Here is a 19,261-nt window from a genome sequence, read left to right as displayed (position 1 = left end):
TGTAAACTAAAAACTTTAATTGCAAAGACTTTTTCTGATTTGAATAAAATTTAAAATTCTTTCAAACAAAAACTTTAATAAATTTAATAAATTTCTATTGGTTTAGAATTCTAAAAATTTTATAATCACAAAAGACTATGCATTTAACACCGAAATATAATAGATTTTATTAATACTTGTGAAAATCTGGAATATACATGAAACTGAAACAGAAAAAAGCAATTTACAGAAATCTGTTAAAAATGCTATACATGAATTAAAAATCCATAACATATAAATTTGAAAACAGAAAACTAAAATCCAAAACAATCATTCTTTCGAATCGGAGGGAAGGGAGTATCTACTTGAAGAATGCGAGTACACCTCAACCTCAGGAACACCTTCGTCCCCGTTCAGGTACCTCAGCACCATTCTCATCGCCGGACGAGACCCCCTTTTCGGGTGGCAGCACAGCAGCCCCACCACGAGCGCCAGCCTCGCCTCCTCCTCGTCGTAACCAGATCCGAGCCTCGAATCCACCGCGCGGAGCACCTGCCCGCTCGCGTGCATCTCCATAACCCAATCGGCCAAGAAGAAGCTCCCGGAGTCCGTCGGTTTCCTCCCGGAGACGATCTCTAGCAGCAAAACGCCGAACGCGAAAACGTCGGACGCGGAGGAGGAGTTTCCGTTGCGCGTGAGCTCCGGCGCCATGTACCCGATCGTGCCGACGACGACGGTGGTGTGGGAGAGGGATCCGCGCTCGTAGAGCCTGGCGAGCCCGAAGTCTCCGAGCCTAGGGTTCATCTGATCGTCGATGAGGACGTTGCTCGGTTTAACGTCTCTGTGGATCACGATCTTCTCCCACTCCTCGTGGAGGTAGAGCAGCCCAGACGCGATTCCTTTGGCGATTTGAAAACGCGCGTCCCAGGTCAAAACGGCGCCGCATAGTCTCGGTTTACTGTATAACAGCGAGTCCAAGCTTCCGTTAGGGATATAATCGTAAATTAGCAATAGATCGTTTCCGTGTTTGCACCATCCTTGTAGGTTGACCAGATTCTTGTGCCTCAAGCGGCCTAGACTCTCGATCTCGGCCACAAACTCTCGAACGCCTTGTATGCTGTTTGGAGTTATTTTCTTTACTGCGATTTCATCAGAGGACGGAGATGATGATGACGTGGTGGTTATGATTCCTTTGTAGACAGTCCCGAACCCTCCCGTTCCTATGATTCTGTTATCCTTGAATCCATCCGTAGCTGTGTGGAGATCTTTGTATCGAAACCTGTGTGGATGATCGAGTTCCCAATCCTCGAGAACCTCCTCTTGTAATCGTCTTTTGTACATCATCAAGATAAACAATAACACTAACATGATGGTTATAACAGTAGTTAAAGACACGACCAGGGAGATGATCTCTTTGTTTAAGCCTCTCTTCTTCGCCGTATTTGGAGGCGGAGGAGGAAGGTCCGTTAGATTCAGCGTAGCTGCTGGGACCGGACCGGTTGAGAAACTCCAACCCATCACGTAATGTGCGCTCGATTTATCCCCCGTGGCCGCCGTGAATCCGACAAACATTTCTTCTTGCACGATCTCCAACAGTTTAGGAACTTTTTGTGAGATCAAAGGAGTTGTCGGCTTAGATCCGAGTCTGGTCGGGTAGACAGTGATGGTAAGAGTTCTGGTTGGTCCGTGGTAATCCATAAAGACTTGGATCGGCTCGCCGCTCGTGAGTTGAAAATCTTCCTTATGTCCCTCTTTGTCGTAGTAAGCAACAGGTTCTTGGACGAGCGAAGAGAGACTGTTGAAATTTAGACCGATGTGGTTGCCTATTCGATCTGTGCTGTCTTTGTATCCTTGAACCGTGTCGAACTCCACTGCGAATACGTGATTATCCGGATCACCGTCGTCGTCTTCGTTGAGAAGACCCAAGTACTGCGCAGTCTCCGCGTCTGGACGGTTTGGGGTTGGGGATAGTGTGAATGTAAACCCGAAACCTCCGTTGTTTGAGCTTGAAGGGATGATGACAAAGATGAAGGAAGTGCTAAAAGAACGAACCGTGGAGTTATTGTCGAGCAGTCTAACCGGTTTGTTGTAGAAAGCCGTTCCCGCGCGGTCTGAGTTTCGATTGGTTAGCCTTAGTAGTCCGTTGGGCGTGATGGTTGCATCTTCTTCTAATTGAAGCTTTGATTGGTTTACTTTAAAGCCTTGAAAAATGAACTCTGTGGTCGTCTCTCCTGCTGCTCTGTGAGCTAGGAAGATGATCTGTAGGAAGGTCACCAACAAGAAGAACGTGATCATGGATCTTGTTTCACCCATAAATGATCAAGAGTGTGTTGACCAGAAAAAAAAAGAACAGACGGGAGGATGTATTTTGGTTGGAAAAGTCAAGAAGAAGATGACAACAAAAATGTTTCTAATAATGATAAGGGAGAATTAATATCGTTCTCTTACTGATACGATGACCGTGATGCCTGGGAAATTATTCTGTTATTTTGAAAGTCCTATGGAGGCATGTGGTTGACTTTTGACGACGTCCCAACACACCTTGAAACTTCTTAAATTTTATTATCCTGAGGGAAAAAAATAAGATGCATCATAATTGAATACAACGTTACGTGGTCACGATGGCCAGGTACGTTAGATATTGGGTGAGTCTTTTGTTTATTCGAGTTGTTTGATTCTCTTCATTTTTTTTTGTGCAGGTGTGAAAATTGCTAACCAACTTAAAATATTTTAAACAATTGTTCTACAATGTTACCGACCTAACTATCATATTTGAAATATAAGTTAAAAAAAAAAACTATCATATTTGAAATCATATTTTATCTTCTACTTTTTTGAACACCGAAGATAATATAATATAACTCAACATCATATTTTATTTATTTATATAATATACAAATCATAAACAAATACAAGAATTTATTAAAAAAAAACGAAACATTAACCAGCTATAGTAATTTGATTATCTTACGAATATTTTATATGGAGGTGGAAAGATTAGTAAACTAATTGTTTAAGAATCTTATGATACGAAATTACAAACCACAACCACTAGAATCCGCGGGGTGTTAATTTCCAATCATACCCCTTCACGTTATGTTCTTGCTTAGCTGTTCTAGGGTTCTGTCTCCAGCGCCCCCAAACTCATCACCACCCATACCAAAATGGCCGACGAGGTTCCACCACCTGCACATCAAGTACCCGCCGTATCCATATCCAGCGATGGAACCTCATCTTCAACAGTGCAAAAAGCGCGGTTCTCAGACCGAGTCCGCATCCGCTCGATTCTGGGCCGACCCGACGGCGGAGCCGGACTCGCGGGTCAAAAGGTCCGAATCAGCGGGTGGGTCAAAACGGGGAGGGAGCAAGGGAAAGGCGCTTTCGCTTTCCTCGAGGTTAACGACGGATCGTGCCCTGCGAATCTTCAGGTTATGGTGGACGCTTCGGTTTCAGATCTCACCAAGCTGGTTGCGACGGGGACTTGCGTGACCGTCGATGGGTGCTTGAAGATTCCTCCCGAAGGTAAAGGGACGAAGCAGAAGGTTGAGCTTAGTGTTGTGGAGGTGATTGATGTGGGGACGGTTGATACTGCTACTTACCCGATTCCTAAGACGAAGCTGACTCTTGAGAGGTTGAGAGAGTTTCCTCATCTTCGTTCTAGGACCAATTCGGTAATAAAGATCACTTACTTTGTTCGAATATGTTATGGGATTGGTTTAGTTATTGAGATTATGTACCAGATCTAATCAAAAAATGATTTCTTGATCAGAAAGTTAGGTTTGAGTGGAGTGGAGTGTTCATGGGTTTAGGGTTTAGTTATTGAGATTCTTCTAGCTTTCGTAGCCTCAGTGACGATTACTAGAGATTCATTTACAGCCCTAATCGAAAAAACTATTACTTGATCAGAAAGTTATTTAATTTCTATTAGGTTTAAGTGGACTGTCTTGTTTTTGTTAGCCTCAGTGACGATGATGATTACAGATTCTTTGCAGCCTTAGTCTAAAATGGTTAATTGATCAGAAAGTTATTTTATTTCAATTAGGTTGAGTGGAGTCTCCTGTATTCATGTTTGCCTGTAGTATACAAAAAAAAAAAAAATTCTTTTGATTGAAACTGTTCCTGTGTTTGATTTAGATACTGAGTTTCTTTGCTGACTTAATCAAAGATGATTACTTGATCAGAAAGTTAGGTTTGAATAATTGCCCTGTTTTTGTTTGCCTGTGGAATAAAAACACTTATTATGATTGAAACTGTTCTTAGGTTTGGTTTAGTTATTGAGGTTATTTTCAGACTTAATCGAAAAATGGTTACTTGATCAGAAAGTTAGGTTTAATTGGATTATCGTGTTTTTACCTCCCTACGGTTTCAGATCTCAGCAATTGCAAGAATCCGACACGCTCTCGCTATAGCCACACACACATTCTTCGACGAAGAAGGTTTCCTCTACATTCAAACCCCAATCATCACAACAAGCGACTGCGAAGGAGCTGGAGAGATGTTCCAAGTAACAACTCTCATCAGCCACACCGAGAAGCTGGAGAGAGACCTCATCGAAAACCCTCCTCCCACCGAGGCCGACGTCGAAGCCGCCAGACTCATCGTCAAGGCGAGAGGCGAAGCCGTAGCGCAGCTCAAATCCGCTAAAGCAAGCAAGGAAACTATCACAGCCTCCGTTGCTGAACTCAACGAAGCAAAAGCGAGTTTATCCAGAACCGAAGAGAGGTCAAAGCTCAAACCCGGACTACCTAAACTCGACGGAAAGATTGATTACACCCAAGACTTCTTCGGCCGCCAAGCTTTCTTGACGGTCTCAGGTCAGTTACAAGTTGAAACCTACGCGTGCGGTCTGAGCGACGTGTACACGTTCGGTCCTACTTTTCGAGCAGAGAACTCTCACACCTCGAGACATCTCGCCGAGTTCTGGATGGTGGAGCCTGAGCTAGCTTTCGCCGATCTTGAGGACGATATGAACTGCGCGGAGGCGTACGTGAGGTACATGTGCAAGTGGCTGCTCGAGAAGCGTTACGATGACATGGAGCTAATGGCGAAGAACTTCGACAAAGGCTGCATCGATAGGCTGAAACTGGTTGCGTCGACTCCGTTTGGTAGGTTAACGTATACCAAAGCGATAGAGCTGCTTGAGGAAGCTGTGGCTAAAGGGAAGGAGTTTGTTAACCCTGTGGAGTGGGGGATCGACTTAGCATCTGAGCACGAAAGGTTAAAAAACTATTTTTCAATTTAAAACACGAAAAAAACGTTACTAATGTTGTCTTGTCTCATATCTTACAGATACTTGACAGAGGTTGTGTTTCAGAAGCCTTTGATTGTGTACAACTACCCGAAAGGAATTAAAGCATTTTACATGAGACTTAACGATGATGGGAAGACAGTTGCTGCCATGGATGTCCTCGTTCCAAAGGTAAAGTTGAATCCTTTAATCATGGAAGAGTACATATGAATGAGCGTCTTTTTTTAATTAGGTTGGAGAACTCATTGGGGGAAGCCAAAGGGAAGAAAGGATTGATGTCATCATGGAAAGGTTGGTGAAAGTGAAACCAGTTTGTTCAATTGTTGGATGTTTCTTTGATTGTGTTTTTTTTTTTTGGTATGAACAGGATTGAGGAGATGGGACTACCAGTGGAGCCATACGAGTGGTACTTGGACTTGAGACGTTACGGAACAGCGAAGCATTCAGGGTTCGGACTTGGGTTCGAGCGTATGGTTCTGTTTGCGACAGGGATGGACAACATCAGAGACGTTATTCCCTTCCCTCGCTATCCTGGAAGAGCTGACCTTTGAGAAGATTTTACCTTTGCACAAAACTCATTTTTATGTTTTTTTTTATATATGTTGCTGCTCGGTCTGTTTCTGTGAACCAGTTCCGGTTAATTTTACATTATACGTTGCTTAATGAATGATTTGGATATTTTACGATGACATGGAACTGGTTTTGTTGGTTTATCTGGAGAAATAAAGTTTCACAAACCGAAAATGTAAGTACGTAATTAGACTTCAAAACCGGGGGGTTGGTGGTATTGTTGATTTTAGGCATGACCGATCTGTGGTCCGTAAGCAGTAGGCCGTAATATTATTACTACTTGAAACAAATGCTGTGGGCTTTATAGAATTTTGGTTTTATATAATTTGAAGCGTCAGATGTTGTCAACACTATCATCAATTGTCAAACGAAAGATGGAAACAAGAAGTCGATATGTCCGAGTGGTTAAGGAGATTGACTCGAAATCAATTGGGCTTTGCCCGCGCAGGTTCGAATCCTGCTGTCGACGTCTTTTTCTATTATACGCGAAACGAACTAGAGCTGGCGTGATGGAAGTCATCGTTCCAAAGGTAAGCTGACATGTAATGGAAACTAATTTTCGAGTCCTTCCGTTTTCCTTTTTTACGGAATAGTGAAAACATTTTTTGAGTCGGACTTGTCTGAACGTATCCTGAATTACAGAAAATTAATTTCATTTGACATTTATATGTATAACGAAACCTTAGGTTCAATTGATTGCATAGACAACTTAGGTTCACCTTGATTATCACTAAGACCGTCTTAGAAATGAGATTCCAAGAAAAATCCAGAAGATACAAAGATACATATTAAGGTCTAGAAAATGAGTCTTTCCAATAAACTGCATCTGTGACTTGTTGAATGAAAACAACGAGAAATTAAAAGAAAAACACCAAAACTTGTCTAAGTGACAGACTAGTAGTCCTCTCCTCTCAATCCTCCTCATCGATGACCTTAGTGCCGAGTCCACTAAGTCCTTCAGCAGGGATTTCAGCAACGGTGACAAGTGAGAAAAACTCTTCCTTGGCGTCCTCGTCGTCGTTTCTCTTACGCGCAACACGCACCCTTATCCTCCTTGGAGGACCTCTGATTCCTCTGCTCCATATCTGCTTGTTCAACTTCACGTCTACTCTAACGTCTTTGGTCCCCATGGCTTTCTCTGCAAACTTTCTGATCTCCTTGATGGCCTTTGGTGCCTTCTTCTTAAAGGTGCTGTTACAAAATGAATTATGTATTAGCAGGGAACCTTAAATCTCAGGAAAACAATCAGCAGATAAATAAACCTTAAACTGAAGTTCACATTTTCATTTCAACACTATCATGTTTGGATAAATTGAATCTGATCAAGAACAAGAATCAGTGTTCGTTAGACTTATTATGCTTCAAGAAACACCAAAACAGTAATAACGAGCTGAAACAAGATTGAACACATGGAATATGATTATTATAAACAACATTTCCGTGTGAATCCAATTGCAAAACTGAGTTTCTAAAAGAAAAATATTTAAACATTAATCAACAAACCAAAAGTAAGCCTAAGAAGCTTGCTACTAATTTTCACCATATCATAAACAACATTTCTCTATGAACTAACATATTATTTACGTTTAGAAAAGGATTAAAGTTTAGATACTTAATCAAATAACCCACAAGAAGTCTAAGACGATTCCTAGTATAATATGGCAGGAAGAGACGATCACATTACAGCACTATGAACTTGAACACCCAGACAGCTAAAACATGTACTATTATAGAAGAGATTGAGATTTGTGAAAGCTGACCAGCTGTGGAGGCGTCTGTGGAGGTTGATGGTGTACTCTCTGGTCACCACTTCCTCTTTCCTTCCCTTTTTCTCAGACATTTTTTGCTTTGTCTCTGTTTGTACTTATTCAAACTCTTTACCTATCAAAGACCACTTATAAGTAGATTCACTTATCGGAAACTAAACAGATCTGTAAACTGCTAGATAATAACGATCAAAGAACTCAGAAGTGAGCTCGAGAAAGAGAGAGTACCTTTGCGGATTGAAGAGCGTCGACAGACGGAAAGGCGCCGAAGGAGGAGAAGTAAGCTTTATATATGCTACACTGAACTAAACCTAGATGATTTATTTAGGCTTTGGTGGGCTGAGTGTGTGTGCCATTATAGTTAGCAAGTAGCATTAACCTCTCACTCCCTTAGAAGTTTTGAGCCCATTAAAGGCCCAGTATGTAACTCAACAACTACACTACAGGAAAACTTAAGAAACTGCCCTCAAACATTGCTACGGGTATGAATAGAAATTGTGCTAATAGTTGCATAACCGGACGAAACCGCTAAACCGGAACTACACTGTTTACTCAAACCTCCGTAACAAACCGGTACAAAGAGAATACAAACAGATTTGTCTTTTTTAAGACCACAGAGTTTGAACACTCAACAAAAAAGCTTCTGATAAATATCTCTCTCAAAGTTTTTATTCGAATCAGATTCTCACCTTCTAGAGACTTTCTCAGCAACCAACTTGATCTCACGAATCCTTTCTTCAACCAATTGCTTCAGCTGCTGCTCTTGATCCGGTTTGTTTTCATCCACTTGAACATTGTTGTTTTTAGCTTCTTCTCCATTCACAGACTTGAAAACCACAAACGATGCTTCAGCTTCGAACGTCGTTGGAACATCCACCATCTGCTTCTTCGGAGCCTCTATATCTTTTCCAAGAATGTCGGTTCTCACATGGTTCGTGATGACACATGTGTAATCCTCCATGTATTTGTCGATAGGATCAAGCGCCAGATATATCAAGATCTCCCAGCATTTGAGGAACTGTTTCTTGTTGATCTTCAGAGCTTCACGGACCTTCTCGACGGCATCCGAAGGTGGAGTGAACCGAGGTATCTGAGCTTTCTTCGATAGTTTTCCTTTTGTGAGAGTCTCTACAGCTGAGTCAATGGCTGGTTTGATTGGATCGAAAGCCAGCAAGCGGTTTATGTCTATGCAAGTGCGGATGTGTTGGAACTTTTCGGATGGCTCTTCCACTGTTAGATCGTAAACGTCTTCTGCTACGGCCATTTTGTTTACAACCTCCATGAGGTAGCTTCCAAATCCTTTTCCTTGGAAGGAAGGCAGGACCAGGATCTGGAATCAAAACGAAGAATCAGCACAACAAGTCAAATCGAAAAGAATGCAAGATGAACTGAGATCACTGAGGTGTATATATTATATATACCTGGCTGAGTCGCATCCTTAACCTGTCGGGATAACGATAGAATTTATAAATAGCAGTAAAGCCCACAATTTGATACAAAGGCTCCTCTTTATCCTCTTTCTTCTGAATCAGCAGGTACAAATGCCAGTCAGGGTCAGTGACATCAATGGGATTGCTACCTGATATAATGGACCGATGCCTGGTTAATACTAACAAGAGAAGATAAACATTCAAGAGCTAGGGCGGGTGTGTGATTACCATCGACAAAAAGAAGAACAAGGGGCACCAATCGGCTATAGAGGAGTCCAGCATTAGGAGAACCAATCTCCATCCGTAAAACCTGAGGAAAATCTACCATTATATGTTCTTTCTTTGACTTCTGATAAACGCATCTTAAACTAATTGGGTCCTTGAAGACTATAAGATGAAACATATAACGCAAAGCTACCTGGAGATCTGAAGGAGACACTTGAGCATTGATGTTGCTTCCATCTATCGCTCCTGAATGTATCACCTCTCCGTTTGACACCATATTTCTAAAACAATCAATAATGACAAAGTAAACAATCAATGACCACAAAGAGAAAATCTTAAAGAATACAGGAACAAGTTCGAGGAAGTATGAGAGATTCCAGTAGCTGTGCACCTGATAAAATCTCTCTCTGTAGAAAAGGTTTGCAGAAATTCATCCTTGCTATCAACAATTGTATCAGCAAATATGTTCTGGGTGGAATGAAATAGTCAATCATAAGAAAAAAGAAACAGAAAATGTGGAGGCATCAGATAAGATGAGACATAGAAGCTGATTAGTACCTGTAAAGCAGTTTTGAGGTCCGTGATGCCTTTGTCTCCCTTTTAAACCAAAAAAAAAAAGAAGATAATATAAAGGGATGCTCTAAGGTAGATTTTCATTAAAAAAAAAACACAATATATAAACAGTCCAAAGGCTCAAAAACCAAACTTAAGACTTACATTGGTTGTGCTCTGGTACGTAATATCAGCATAAGAATGCAACGAGATGCTATTAATCCACACATTGATCTGAAACAAATGAAATCGACAGCAAGATTACGCCAGAACAGAACCACAAGAATGAGAAACCAAAAACTGAAAGAAAGAAAGAAAGAAAACTACCTTCAAACCTTGGTAACCATATATCTTCCCATCTCCATCAAAAAAGTCGTTCAGATCAACCGGAGTAACACAGGAAACATCAGGAGAACCCACTTCCTCTTTGCTGGAAACTACAAATCAACCAATAACATTGAATACTAATAACACTTATCGATAACATTGAGCACACACATCTTCTCTACACGTACAATAACTTAAAACAACAATTCGATAGCTATCAATTATGTGTACTAAGTCACTAACACAGAGCAAGGATTGTATCGCAGACTTCAAATCACACATACTCGAAACGAATATCACAGTCCTTCCAGATACAAATTGCGATTCAATTTGCAAGATAAAGCCAAAAACGACTACACACATGGAAGTTAGAACAGCTAATTTCACCAAAGAGGGGAAAACAGGAGGCGTAACCCTAATTTCGTTACGATCCAAAATCAGATACGTACCGAGATAGATTTTGATGCACTCGTTAGCCTCCACGCCAGTATCTGTTAAGAACAAACTGCCAGATTAGATGAAAATTTACGAAAAGCGGAGCTACGGTGAGTGTCAATCGCGAGTGACAGTTATAAACAAAAGGAACAAAAAATAGGAAGAGAAACGACTCACCGGCGGGAGAGAATCCGACGCGGCGACGCTTCTTAGGCTCGGGACCTGGGGCGGCGGCGGATTGATGCTTCTGAGCCATGGGATCTCCGGCGGGTGAAGGCGGGAAGAGAGTGAGACAAAGGCGGGAAAAATTGGAGGGTTACTGGAAATGTAGAGAGAGCGATGATACTCTCTCACTAAGCTTAGGGATCTTTTTATGTATTGACTCTTCTTCAGAGAAAAAAGTACAGACCGAGAAATAGTACACCACGTGATCTTATCTACACCAAGGCCCGTTAGCGGCCCAAATAAAGCACTTAATGATATTTATTACATTATACACTAATTAAAGCAATGAGGGCGTTTGGTCTAGTGGTATGATTCTCGCTTTGGGTGCGAGAGGTCCCGAGTTCGATTCTCGGAACGCCCCCTTTTTTATGTAATTAGTATTTTTTTTTTTTGTGTGAAAAAAATACCGCGTGATGTTAGCCAACTGTCTAATACAATGATCGAGAATTTGGGAAAAATCCAAAACATTAAAGAGATGTTGATTCGCACACTTTGGAAACTATAGACTTATTTCAAAATGGTGCCTAATTTTAGAAAAGGTCAACTTGTTCTAACTAGTCTTGCTTTTTTTATTGGATTCTGTTTAGTTCAGTTTTACCAGATTTTTAGTTTCGGTTACGCTGTTTTCAGATTTGAAAGTATACATTTCAGTTTGATTTTAGTGTGATTTTTCAACTCCATTGTTCATATTAAAATGATTTCTTAAAGACTTTGAAAAGTTGAGTCCAAGTTAGTTTTTTTTAATTGTAAAAGAGTCTAGCTGGTTTAATATTAGTCAAAAACAAAATAAAAAATGTTTCTTTTTGGATATTTTGACCGTTCAAGTGTCATGTTACCACCACCGGCGTCAATGGAGAAATCACCGCTAAAAATTTAAATAGAGAGAGAATAAACGAAGGAAAAAAAAACTAAAAATCGGTTATTTTTCCAGAGAGGTCTTAGGAGAGAGAAGGAATCGCTTTGTATATAAGCTAAACAAGCCAAAAACATTTAGAGGTAGGGAGAGGAGGAGGAGGAGGAAGAGAAAGAGAAAGAAAAGAGCTCCTCTTGTTATCCCTGCGGGTTAATAAGACAACGGCGACAGCAAAGGCGGAAACTGAGGAGCTTTTGTTGCCAATGGCGGAGTCAAACGGCTCCGTTTCCGTCGACGTTGGAACCATCTATCTTGGTGGCAAGGTCCTTTCTCTTACCTTCCTATTTTGTTTTCTTTGATTCGGTTATTACTGCAATTATGGTTTCTTGAAATCGGATCCGATTCCAGCTTCTGGGCTCATCATAAATGTAATCTAAAATGTATGGTTATGTTTAGATTCAAATTGATTTGTAATAATAAATCACATCTTCTTGATTGCCTGTTTTACACTTTTGAAATTAATAAGCTTTTTCATTAAAAAAAAAAATTATTGGAAAATTCTTTGCTTGCGGATTTGTGAAATTTCGTGTTAGATTATTCTTGGGATCTTCTTCACTATTCAAAAGAAATCTTCTTACTTCTTCTTTTGTACTATTCCTTATTCTTGTCTTATTGCCTTTTGATTCTTTTTTTTCTTTTAATTAATAAAGAAAACTCCAGCTGTTTTTGTCTAACCCTTTAACGCTTTGTTTATTGTTTATTCAAAGATTAAATACTAGTCCTTCTTTATTATCTCATCAACACTCATAGTATTCCATCTCTTTTATACTGTCATTCTCTTTTTATTTATAAAGAAATTTCACAATGATTAGAATTAGGCCATCCTTTGGATGATGATGAAGTTTTGATTCTGTTTTTGGCCCCTTAAAAAGTAGAAAGCTTGCACATGGTAACCCTCTAACAGAGATTTTTCATTTGTTTTCTTCATTGTCTTTGTATACATTAATTATTTCCCACCTAAATTAAGTTGTCATAATCATAGCTTTAGTACAATTGTATACTGAAGATAAACAAACACATGTATTAAAACTATGGAGAAGAAAATGGTAATGAGATAAGTCTTAAAAGTTTTCTGTTGGTTTCATGATACATTGGTGGGTGTTACTTTTGTTAAAAACTTGGTTGGTTTTCTTGTGTTCAGGAGCATCGTGTTAAAACTGCATGTGGTGTTGTGTCTGTCATTGTCTATGGAGATCGAGAAAAGCCAGCATTGATTACGTATCCCGATCTGGCCCTTAACCGTAAGTCTCTAGATATGTCATGCTTCTGATTTACAGGATCCTTTCTCTGTTTTTCTGATTTTTTTTAAATGTATTTGTTGCTTCTTCTTTCAGATATGTCATGCTTCCAAGGATTGTTCTTTTGCCCTGAAGCAGCTTCCTTGCTGTTACATAACTTCTGCATATATCATATAAGTCCACCGGGGCATGAGGTCAATATTTTAGTTTCTCTTTTAAGTTATTTAACATGTCATTTGCTTTATAGACGTGATCACTCACATAATTTCTTCATTTTCACGAAGAGATCTTACAGTTAGGAGCTGGTCCGATTTTTCCTAATGACTCAGTCCCTTCTGCTGATGATTTAGCTGATCAGATCCTTGAAGTTCTCAACTTTTTCGGGTAATTATCGAATGAAGTCCTTCTTGAAGTTTACAGACATGTTAACTGATGATGTATAAGCTTTTTTGGTCAGCCTTGGTGCTGTGATGTGTATGGGAGTGACTGCAGGTGCTTACATCCTCACATTATTCGCGGTATGTTCCTATTTTATCCCTACTCTTCTCACAATCCGTTTTCCTCGGACAGACATTGTGTTTATTATATGCTCTCTGTTTCAAAACTTTTCAGATGAAACATAGAGAAAGGGTTGCCGGTTTGATTCTTGTCTCACCACTATGCAAGGCACCGTCTTGGTCTGAATGGTTCTACAACAGAGTTGTCTCAAACTTGTTGTATTTCTACGGAATGTGTGGAGTTGTTAAGGAGTTTTTGCTTCAAAGATATTTTAGTAAGGTGCGTAAACTACACTAGTAGCTTCCAACTACTATTGTTGCATTACTAGCTCTTCTCTAATTAAAATTGTTTTTTAAAAAAAAAAAAATCGCTTCTACTTGTAACAGGAAGTCCGTGGTAACGTGGAGATTCCAGAGTCAGATATAGCACAAGCTTGCAGAAGAGTCAGTCTTCTAATCTTTCTATATGTTTGGTCTTGATTCATCAATATATAGACCTCTTTGTGTATCAAGGAATTGACATCGCTTTTGGTAATGTCCTCAGCTTCTTGATGAGAGGCAAAGTGTAAATGTCATGCGGTTTCTTGATGCCATTGATCGGTAAGAAAACAAAAACACCTTTAAATCCCTTGTCTAGGCAACATTCATGTTGACAAATATTTAGTTTTTTTTATGCTTTTGCAGGAGACCTGACATATCAAGTGGACTGAAGAAACTAAAATGCAGGACACTTATCTTTATAGGAGATCAATCCCCATTCTATTCAGAAGCTGTTCACATGGCAGCAAATTTGGATAGAGGATACTGTGCTTTGGTTGAGGTTTGAGAAACAAAATCCCCAACTTTTTTTTTTTTTTTTCATGTTGGGGATACTAATCTCAATGTTATCTTTGGGTTTCTTGGGATCTTTTTCAGGTTCAGGCTTGTGGTTCAATGGTAACAGAGGAGCAACCGCATGCAATGTTGGTTCCAATGGAATATTTCTTGATGGGATATGGATTATACAGACCATCTTGTTTCACAGAGAGCCCTAGAAGTCCTCTTAGCCCTTCCTGCATTTCACCTGAGCTTCTCTCCCCTGAAAGCATGGGATTAAAGCTTAAGCCTATCAAAACCCGAGTTTCCGCTTAAGTGTGTGTGCTATTACACTGATTCACTGGTCTAGTTTTGTAGATATAGAACAAACAAACACTAGGGAGATTTGAGGAGAAGACATCTAAGCCATCCTTATATAACACATTCTTTTGTAGTCAGCCATGATAAAAACAGCCGTTCATTTTGTTAAGAAGCCACAATTGTTGTTTCATTATATTCATTTTTCTATATATATGTAAAATGTTCTGGTGTTGTGACAATGTAACATTTTTTTGTGATGGGACACTTGCAGATTATGTCATCCACTTCCATAATAAATTCATATTGCCTATGGTACTTTCTTTCTTTTCTATAAAATATTCTTGACCATCAACTCAACTGAGAGCATATGACTCTTACCTTTACAAAAAAATGTTAAAACAAAGCAAACTCTCTACAAGAATTAGTAGTAACAAGGAAATTTGTAATGATTTAAAGAAAAATAAATTAAATGAAATTAATTTTTAATGATTATTAGTGAATAATTATTTGAAAAAGTAGTTTGCAAGTATATGATGGATTTGTTGAAAATAAGCTCATTTATTATCATAGTGAGTTAACGATTGAAGAGAAGCTTATTTCTTTGAGATGTGATGTAATGGCGGTTAAGTTGTTTCAACTAGCTATGGATGCAATGTAGCTGAGCCGCATGGATCAATCTTAGTTTCTAGATTCATAAAAGCTACGAGTGTAAATTTGAATCTGTATCTGAAAACTTGACGAAAGAGAAGATGTAGTAAACCGTTGGATGATTAATGACTGAACAATAAGACCAAACTAAACTCATTATTATTGCACTGAACATTCCAGTAGTCTATAAATCCGACAGAGCTCAGTAAAGACAGTTCATCAAGTTTAACTTATAATCTCGACAAGCTCGATTAACACAATAAAACTCAGTAATAATTTCAAATGATGTAGTCTGACCATTCCGAGATAAACGAAGTGTGATCCATCGATTCTCCCGGACACTCCTCGTCATGAATCGTCGGTTTCTCTTTTCCTCCGACGAGTCTCGCCGGATTCCCAACCGCCGTAGCTCGTGGAGGGATGTCGATCAGAACAACAGATCCAGCACCTACTTTAGCTCCACAACCGATCTTGACGTTCCCGAGAATAGTCGCTCCAGCTCCGATCAAGCAACCGTCACCGATCTTGGGATGTCTGTCTCCACAAGCTTTACCCGTTCCACCGAGCGTCACGTGGTGGAGGATCGAAACGTTGTTCCCTATCACAGCTGTTTCTCCGATGACAACTCCGGTTGCGTGATCGAGGAGTATACCTTTCCCGATCTTCGCTGCTGGATGGATATCGACGGCGAACACTTCGGAGATACGCGAGTTGAGAGCTAAGGCTAGTGGCTTTCTTGTTTGAGTCCATAGCTTGTGCGAGATACGATGTGCCTAACCGAGTTTCAAATCAAGTTAACCAAATTGATTAAACCAAGTTGACCAGATTGAATAAATCAAATCAAATTAACCAGATTGAATAAACCAAATCAAATTAACCATATTGAATAAAATAAACCAAATCAAATTAACCAGATTGAATAAACCAAATCAACTATACAAACGAGAAGATTCGCCTAACAAATCAAGTTAACCAAATTGACTAAACCAAACCAAGTTATCCAAATTGAATAAACCAAATCAAATCAAGTTAACCGGAAGATGAAGATTCTCACCTGAATCGCTAGGAAGCCTTTGTAATTGAGAAGGCAATGGGAGAAGGAGATACAAGCCGGATCACGAACACGAGCAGCGCGGAGATCCGCGACGGTGGCGTTGCGGAGAGAAGGATCGGAGGTGAACGTGTTTAGGAACAGATCGTATAGGAGCGTGGAGAGAAGCGTCGATGAGCAGAGCTTGTTTCCCAAATGAAACGAGATGGATCGCTCGAGAGACGAGTGAGAAAGAATCGTCGAGTAAAGATAGCTAGCTAGCGCCGGCTCCGCCTCAGCGTCACGGCGAGCCTCCGCCTTGATCTGTGTCCATAATCCCGCAGCTTCCGCATCTGCAGCAGCCGCGGCGATCGCTGCCGCAGCTTCGGCAGATTGAGTATCGGTGGGTTGTTTGTCTTTTGATGGAGATTGATGTTGGAGTTCTCCGGCCGGCGGCATCTTGACGACGGCGATGATAACAATATGTTCCGCTTACCTGTAAACCTATTTTCTTATTTATCATCGTGCGGAATTTTTTTAAACCATAAATTAAAGATAATGGGGGTCCATGTGGCATGTGATTAACGTGTATCTTCGAAAACAAATCAGATCCGTCGATTATTCTATGCTATTATGACAAGGACATACTCCGTTTAGATTAGATTCATCCTTCTGAAAATCGACGGTTGTGATTTCGCCGACAGTTATTACCAAACTTGTTGTCCGCAGAAAAGAACACCTGACCGGGTTTAACATTCCAGTAATAGTAACATTTTAATAATTTACTAGATTTTCATCCGCCCTCGCCCTCGTATATTTTTTGTTTATATTTTTTTCGTTAGAAATGAAATTTTCATATTTGTGTTCTTGTAATCATATTTGTGGTTTTATTTGTAATCATATTTGTATATAATATTTTTTAAAAATTATTAGTAAAATTTTTTGATAATTGTATTAAATTTGTGAGGTAGCAAAAATATACACTTGTGCTATAGTCATTTCACGCATTAGTTTTGAATTTTTTTTTCTAAACGGCTGTAAATTTGTTATTTTTTAAAAAATAATAAAGCATAGTTACAAATTTGTTTAGTAATTAAAAAGTAGTAAAATATTTGTAAAAAAAAAATTCCATTAAATTTTCATCATTTGATTTTATATATTATGATTTATAAAATGTTATTATTACATATAATAATTTATGATGCAAATAATGGGTTTATAATGTTTGATCCAATGTAAATGAAAAGTCCACTTTAGTAGGATAGATTTGGTTAGCCGAAAAATAGGAATTGCCTTGCGGGTATTAACCATAACAAACCTATCTATACACAAATTTGATTTTTTATACGGCATCTTCCCAAAATTTCGTTTTACATTCATAATACATCCTTAAAAGTAGGACTTTAGTGGTTATGGAACAATTTTGTTTCTTAGATGTCGTTTAATTAAAAGTCATATAAGCGGTTACTTGTTAATGATGTATTATTTTAAATTGGACTCAACTATTATCAATTGGGCATGTTCCTAATTTAATAGTATTGATTCAGTATAGAAATTCGGTACACCAAACAAGGACAGAACCAGTTTGATACAGATAATTCCGGTTAGACAAAAGAGAATTAACCGGTGTCGAAAATCGGAAAATAAGTTTAAATTACTAGATAATTACAATACATATCATTTAATCATTTATTATTTGATACATCTCAACATAATCTACAAATATATACAGTAAAACCTCTATAAATTAATACTCGATAAATTAATAATCTCTATAAATTAATAAATTTCTCTGGTCCCAACTTGGGCCGGTTCAAAATTTGACACAAATCGATAAAATAATAAGATAATAATTTTTTAGAAAATTATATGTAAATATATGGTCCCATTAAAATTATAAATTAATAATTTATATGTATACATATTTTATATAAGTAAGAACCTATTATTATATTGTTTGTTTTATATTCACCATGGAGTTATCTTTATATTTTCTTAACACTTAATATATTTTTGAAGAGATTTAGTAATATTATTTCTAAAACCACATTTAAATTCTATGCAATATATATTATGTATACCAAATAATATAATATAATTAATATAAATGTCAAATTTCAAAAAATAACAATTAATGTCTATAAATTAAAATCAAATATTTTTCTTATCTTAGAATAAATATATCTTAAAATAAGAAATCTAAATAAGGAAACTTTTGTAAATTAATATCTCTATAAATTAATAAAATTTCAAAGTCCTAATGTTATTAATTTATAGAAGTTCTACTGTATGTGGTCAATAAATAACATTCAATAAATCTCATAAATTGGGATCTTTTGCTCGTTTCCATTGATGGGCATTGCCTTAGCTCATACCCGTCAATTTCCGTTGGGAAGGAGATGATATGTTTCCGTTGTGATGAAATTTATGCATGTCTCTAAGCATCTCTTCCCTTCCATTATTTAGGATTTTCATATTTTTAAGAGATTAGCAATAATCTAATTGTTTGGTCTGATTTTGTTTGACCTGTCTCGGTGAAAAAATCATTATATTGTTATGAACTAGTCTTTGTAAATGTGTGATGATATATGCAGGGGATAGCCAGCTAATGAAGTGGAACATGAGAGTGGATTTTGTATCTTGCACAAGCACTCGAGTATTGCAGCAACAAAGGTCGTACCTTGTGTACCATGATCTCGTTTGACCAGGCTCACACTTAATCTTACCTTAATTTTTCATATCTTTCTTATTGTGACTAGATTCATGTTTCTATTTACTTATGACCAAAGTGTTGATGGTTGTTTATCTAGTGACCCTTTTATGGAGAATTCCACATAAGCCTCCATCAATAATTTCAGACGATGGTACGTTTCATTAACAGTTATACATTTGTTGTGAATTAGAGAATGCAGTAACCTGATGTTCACATTGTTAAACGTCATGCAATATGTATGTGTGTCTGTTTTTCATGCCCTTGATTTTGTTACAGACTGGGAACCCCTTGCAGATCGTGAACCAAGCCAATTACTCTTAATATAAGACTATGTGGACTAAACAAAGGA

At 38.5% G+C, this 19,261-nt stretch overlaps 6 protein-coding genes and 2 non-coding genes across 9 annotated transcripts; 4 read left to right on the top strand and 4 right to left on the bottom strand.

Annotated features, from left to right (window-relative positions):
- Positions 1 to 159: 159 nt before the first annotated feature.
- Positions 160 to 2,736, bottom strand: LOC106385476 (lectin-domain containing receptor kinase VI.4-like). Its single transcript, XM_013825389.3, has one exon. The coding sequence runs from the start codon at positions 2,290 to 2,292 to the stop codon at positions 310 to 312; it is 1,983 nt and encodes a 660-aa protein (XP_013680843.2). The 5' UTR covers positions 2,293 to 2,736; the 3' UTR covers positions 160 to 309.
- A 352-nt stretch (positions 2,737 to 3,088) lies between these two features.
- LOC106387453 (asparagine--tRNA ligase, cytoplasmic 1-like) lies at positions 3,089 to 5,918 on the top strand. Its single transcript, XM_048752294.1, has 5 exons — positions 3,089 to 3,650; positions 4,349 to 5,196; positions 5,269 to 5,398; positions 5,460 to 5,518; positions 5,595 to 5,918. Exons 1-5 carry the CDS (start codon positions 3,144 to 3,146, stop codon positions 5,776 to 5,778), a joined length of 1,728 nt encoding a protein of 575 aa, XP_048608251.1. The 5' UTR covers positions 3,089 to 3,143; the 3' UTR covers positions 5,779 to 5,918.
- Positions 5,919 to 6,184: 266 nt separating this feature from the next.
- On the top strand, positions 6,185 to 6,266 carry TRNAS-CGA. The gene has a single exon. It is a non-coding gene; the product is annotated as a tRNA-Ser (tRNA).
- Positions 6,267 to 6,560: 294 nt separating this feature from the next.
- On the bottom strand, positions 6,561 to 7,884 carry LOC106387456 (60S ribosomal protein L31-3). Its single transcript, XM_013827319.3, has 3 exons — positions 7,792 to 7,884; positions 7,558 to 7,678; positions 6,561 to 6,988 (listed from the first exon to the last, which is right to left on the bottom strand). Exons 2-3 carry the CDS (start codon positions 7,635 to 7,637, stop codon positions 6,709 to 6,711), a joined length of 360 nt encoding a protein of 119 aa, XP_013682773.1. The 5' UTR covers positions 7,638 to 7,678; positions 7,792 to 7,884; the 3' UTR covers positions 6,561 to 6,708.
- Positions 7,885 to 8,048: 164 nt separating this feature from the next.
- Positions 8,049 to 10,941, bottom strand: LOC106387454 (histone acetyltransferase type B catalytic subunit). Its single transcript, XM_013827317.3, has 10 exons — positions 10,710 to 10,941; positions 10,547 to 10,588; positions 10,098 to 10,207; positions 9,936 to 10,004; positions 9,777 to 9,815; positions 9,610 to 9,686; positions 9,412 to 9,499; positions 9,222 to 9,303; positions 8,985 to 9,142; positions 8,049 to 8,893 (listed from the first exon to the last, which is right to left on the bottom strand). Exons 1-10 carry the CDS (start codon positions 10,786 to 10,788, stop codon positions 8,249 to 8,251), a joined length of 1,389 nt encoding a protein of 462 aa, XP_013682771.2. The 5' UTR covers positions 10,789 to 10,941; the 3' UTR covers positions 8,049 to 8,248.
- A 105-nt stretch (positions 10,942 to 11,046) lies between these two features.
- On the top strand, positions 11,047 to 11,118 carry TRNAP-UGG. The gene has a single exon. It is a non-coding gene; the product is annotated as a tRNA-Pro (tRNA).
- A 550-nt stretch (positions 11,119 to 11,668) lies between these two features.
- LOC106387459 (protein NDL1) lies at positions 11,669 to 14,801 on the top strand. 2 transcript variants are annotated; one of them, XM_048752291.1, is made up of 10 exons: positions 11,669 to 11,933; positions 12,812 to 12,911; positions 13,005 to 13,102; positions 13,204 to 13,292; positions 13,366 to 13,426; positions 13,521 to 13,685; positions 13,793 to 13,849; positions 13,950 to 14,005; positions 14,090 to 14,225; positions 14,321 to 14,801. In XM_048752291.1, the coding sequence occupies exons 1-10, from the start codon at positions 11,874 to 11,876 to the stop codon at positions 14,534 to 14,536; spliced, it is 1,038 nt and encodes a 345-aa protein (XP_048608248.1). In that variant the 5' UTR covers positions 11,669 to 11,873; the 3' UTR covers positions 14,537 to 14,801. The 2 variants fall into 2 exon arrangements, with proteins under 2 accessions (XP_048608248.1, XP_048608249.1); XM_048752292.1 differs by lacking the exon at positions 11,669 to 11,933 and adding an exon at positions 12,388 to 12,559.
- Positions 14,802 to 15,306: 505 nt separating this feature from the next.
- On the bottom strand, positions 15,307 to 16,818 carry LOC106387460 (serine acetyltransferase 5). The gene is made up of 2 exons (XM_048752293.1): positions 16,224 to 16,818; positions 15,307 to 15,942 (listed from the first exon to the last, which is right to left on the bottom strand). The coding sequence occupies exons 1-2, from the start codon at positions 16,656 to 16,658 to the stop codon at positions 15,448 to 15,450; spliced, it is 930 nt and encodes a 309-aa protein (XP_048608250.1). The 5' UTR covers positions 16,659 to 16,818; the 3' UTR covers positions 15,307 to 15,447.
- Between the last annotated feature and the right edge of the window lie 2,443 nt (positions 16,819 to 19,261).

The sequence above is a fragment of the Brassica napus genome, chromosome C3 (genome assembly GCF_020379485.1).
Source record: "Brassica napus cultivar Da-Ae chromosome C3, Da-Ae, whole genome shotgun sequence".
Taxonomy (NCBI): Eukaryota; Viridiplantae; Streptophyta; class Magnoliopsida; order Brassicales; family Brassicaceae; genus Brassica; species Brassica napus.
The sequence above is the reverse complement of the archived record's forward strand: the minus strand, read 5'-3'. Positions and strand labels throughout refer to the sequence as shown.

What these genes read in the sequence shown, in the direction of transcription:
- LOC106385476 (XM_013825389.3), bottom strand. Translation starts at nt 2,292, where the DNA reads ATGGGTGAAACAAGATCCATGATCACGTTCTTCTTGTTGGTGACCTTC.
- LOC106387453 (XM_048752294.1), top strand. Translation starts at nt 3,144, where the DNA reads ATGGCCGACGAGGTTCCACCACCTGCACATCAAGTACCCGCCGTATCC. An exon ending in TTAGCATCTGAGCACGAAAG is followed by an intron (nt 5,197 to 5,268) that starts GTTAAAAAACTA and finishes CATATCTTACAG; the next exon opens with ATACTTGACAGAGGTTGTGT. An exon ending in ATTGATGTCATCATGGAAAG is followed by an intron (nt 5,519 to 5,594) that starts GTTGGTGAAAGT and finishes TGGTATGAACAG; the next exon opens with GATTGAGGAGATGGGACTAC.
- LOC106387456 (XM_013827319.3), bottom strand. Translation starts at nt 7,637, where the DNA reads ATGTCTGAGAAAAAGGGAAGGAAAGAGGAAGTGGTGACCAGAGAGTAC. An exon ending in CACAGACGCCTCCACAGCTG is followed by an intron (nt 6,989 to 7,557) that starts GTCAGCTTTCAC and finishes ATTTTGTAACAG; the next exon opens with CACCTTTAAGAAGAAGGCAC.
- LOC106387454 (XM_013827317.3), bottom strand. Translation starts at nt 10,788, where the DNA reads ATGGCTCAGAAGCATCAATCCGCCGCCGCCCCAGGTCCCGAGCCTAAG. An exon ending in GTGCATCAAAATCTATCTCG is followed by an intron (nt 10,208 to 10,546) that starts GTACGTATCTGA and finishes GTTGATTTGTAG; the next exon opens with TTTCCAGCAAAGAGGAAGTG. An exon ending in TGTCTCCTTCAGATCTCCAG is followed by an intron (nt 9,304 to 9,411) that starts GTAGCTTTGCGT and finishes GATTTTCCTCAG; the next exon opens with GTTTTACGGATGGAGATTGG.
- LOC106387459 (XM_048752291.1), top strand. Translation starts at nt 11,874, where the DNA reads ATGGCGGAGTCAAACGGCTCCGTTTCCGTCGACGTTGGAACCATCTAT. An exon ending in GAAGTTCTCAACTTTTTCGG is followed by an intron (nt 13,293 to 13,365) that starts GTAATTATCGAA and finishes TTTTTTGGTCAG; the next exon opens with CCTTGGTGCTGTGATGTGTA. An exon ending in TTCAAAGATATTTTAGTAAG is followed by an intron (nt 13,686 to 13,792) that starts GTGCGTAAACTA and finishes TACTTGTAACAG; the next exon opens with GAAGTCCGTGGTAACGTGGA.
- LOC106387460 (XM_048752293.1), bottom strand. Translation starts at nt 16,658, where the DNA reads ATGCCGCCGGCCGGAGAACTCCAACATCAATCTCCATCAAAAGACAAA. An exon ending in AAGGCTTCCTAGCGATTCAG is followed by an intron (nt 15,943 to 16,223) that starts GTGAGAATCTTC and finishes AAACTCGGTTAG; the next exon opens with GCACATCGTATCTCGCACAA.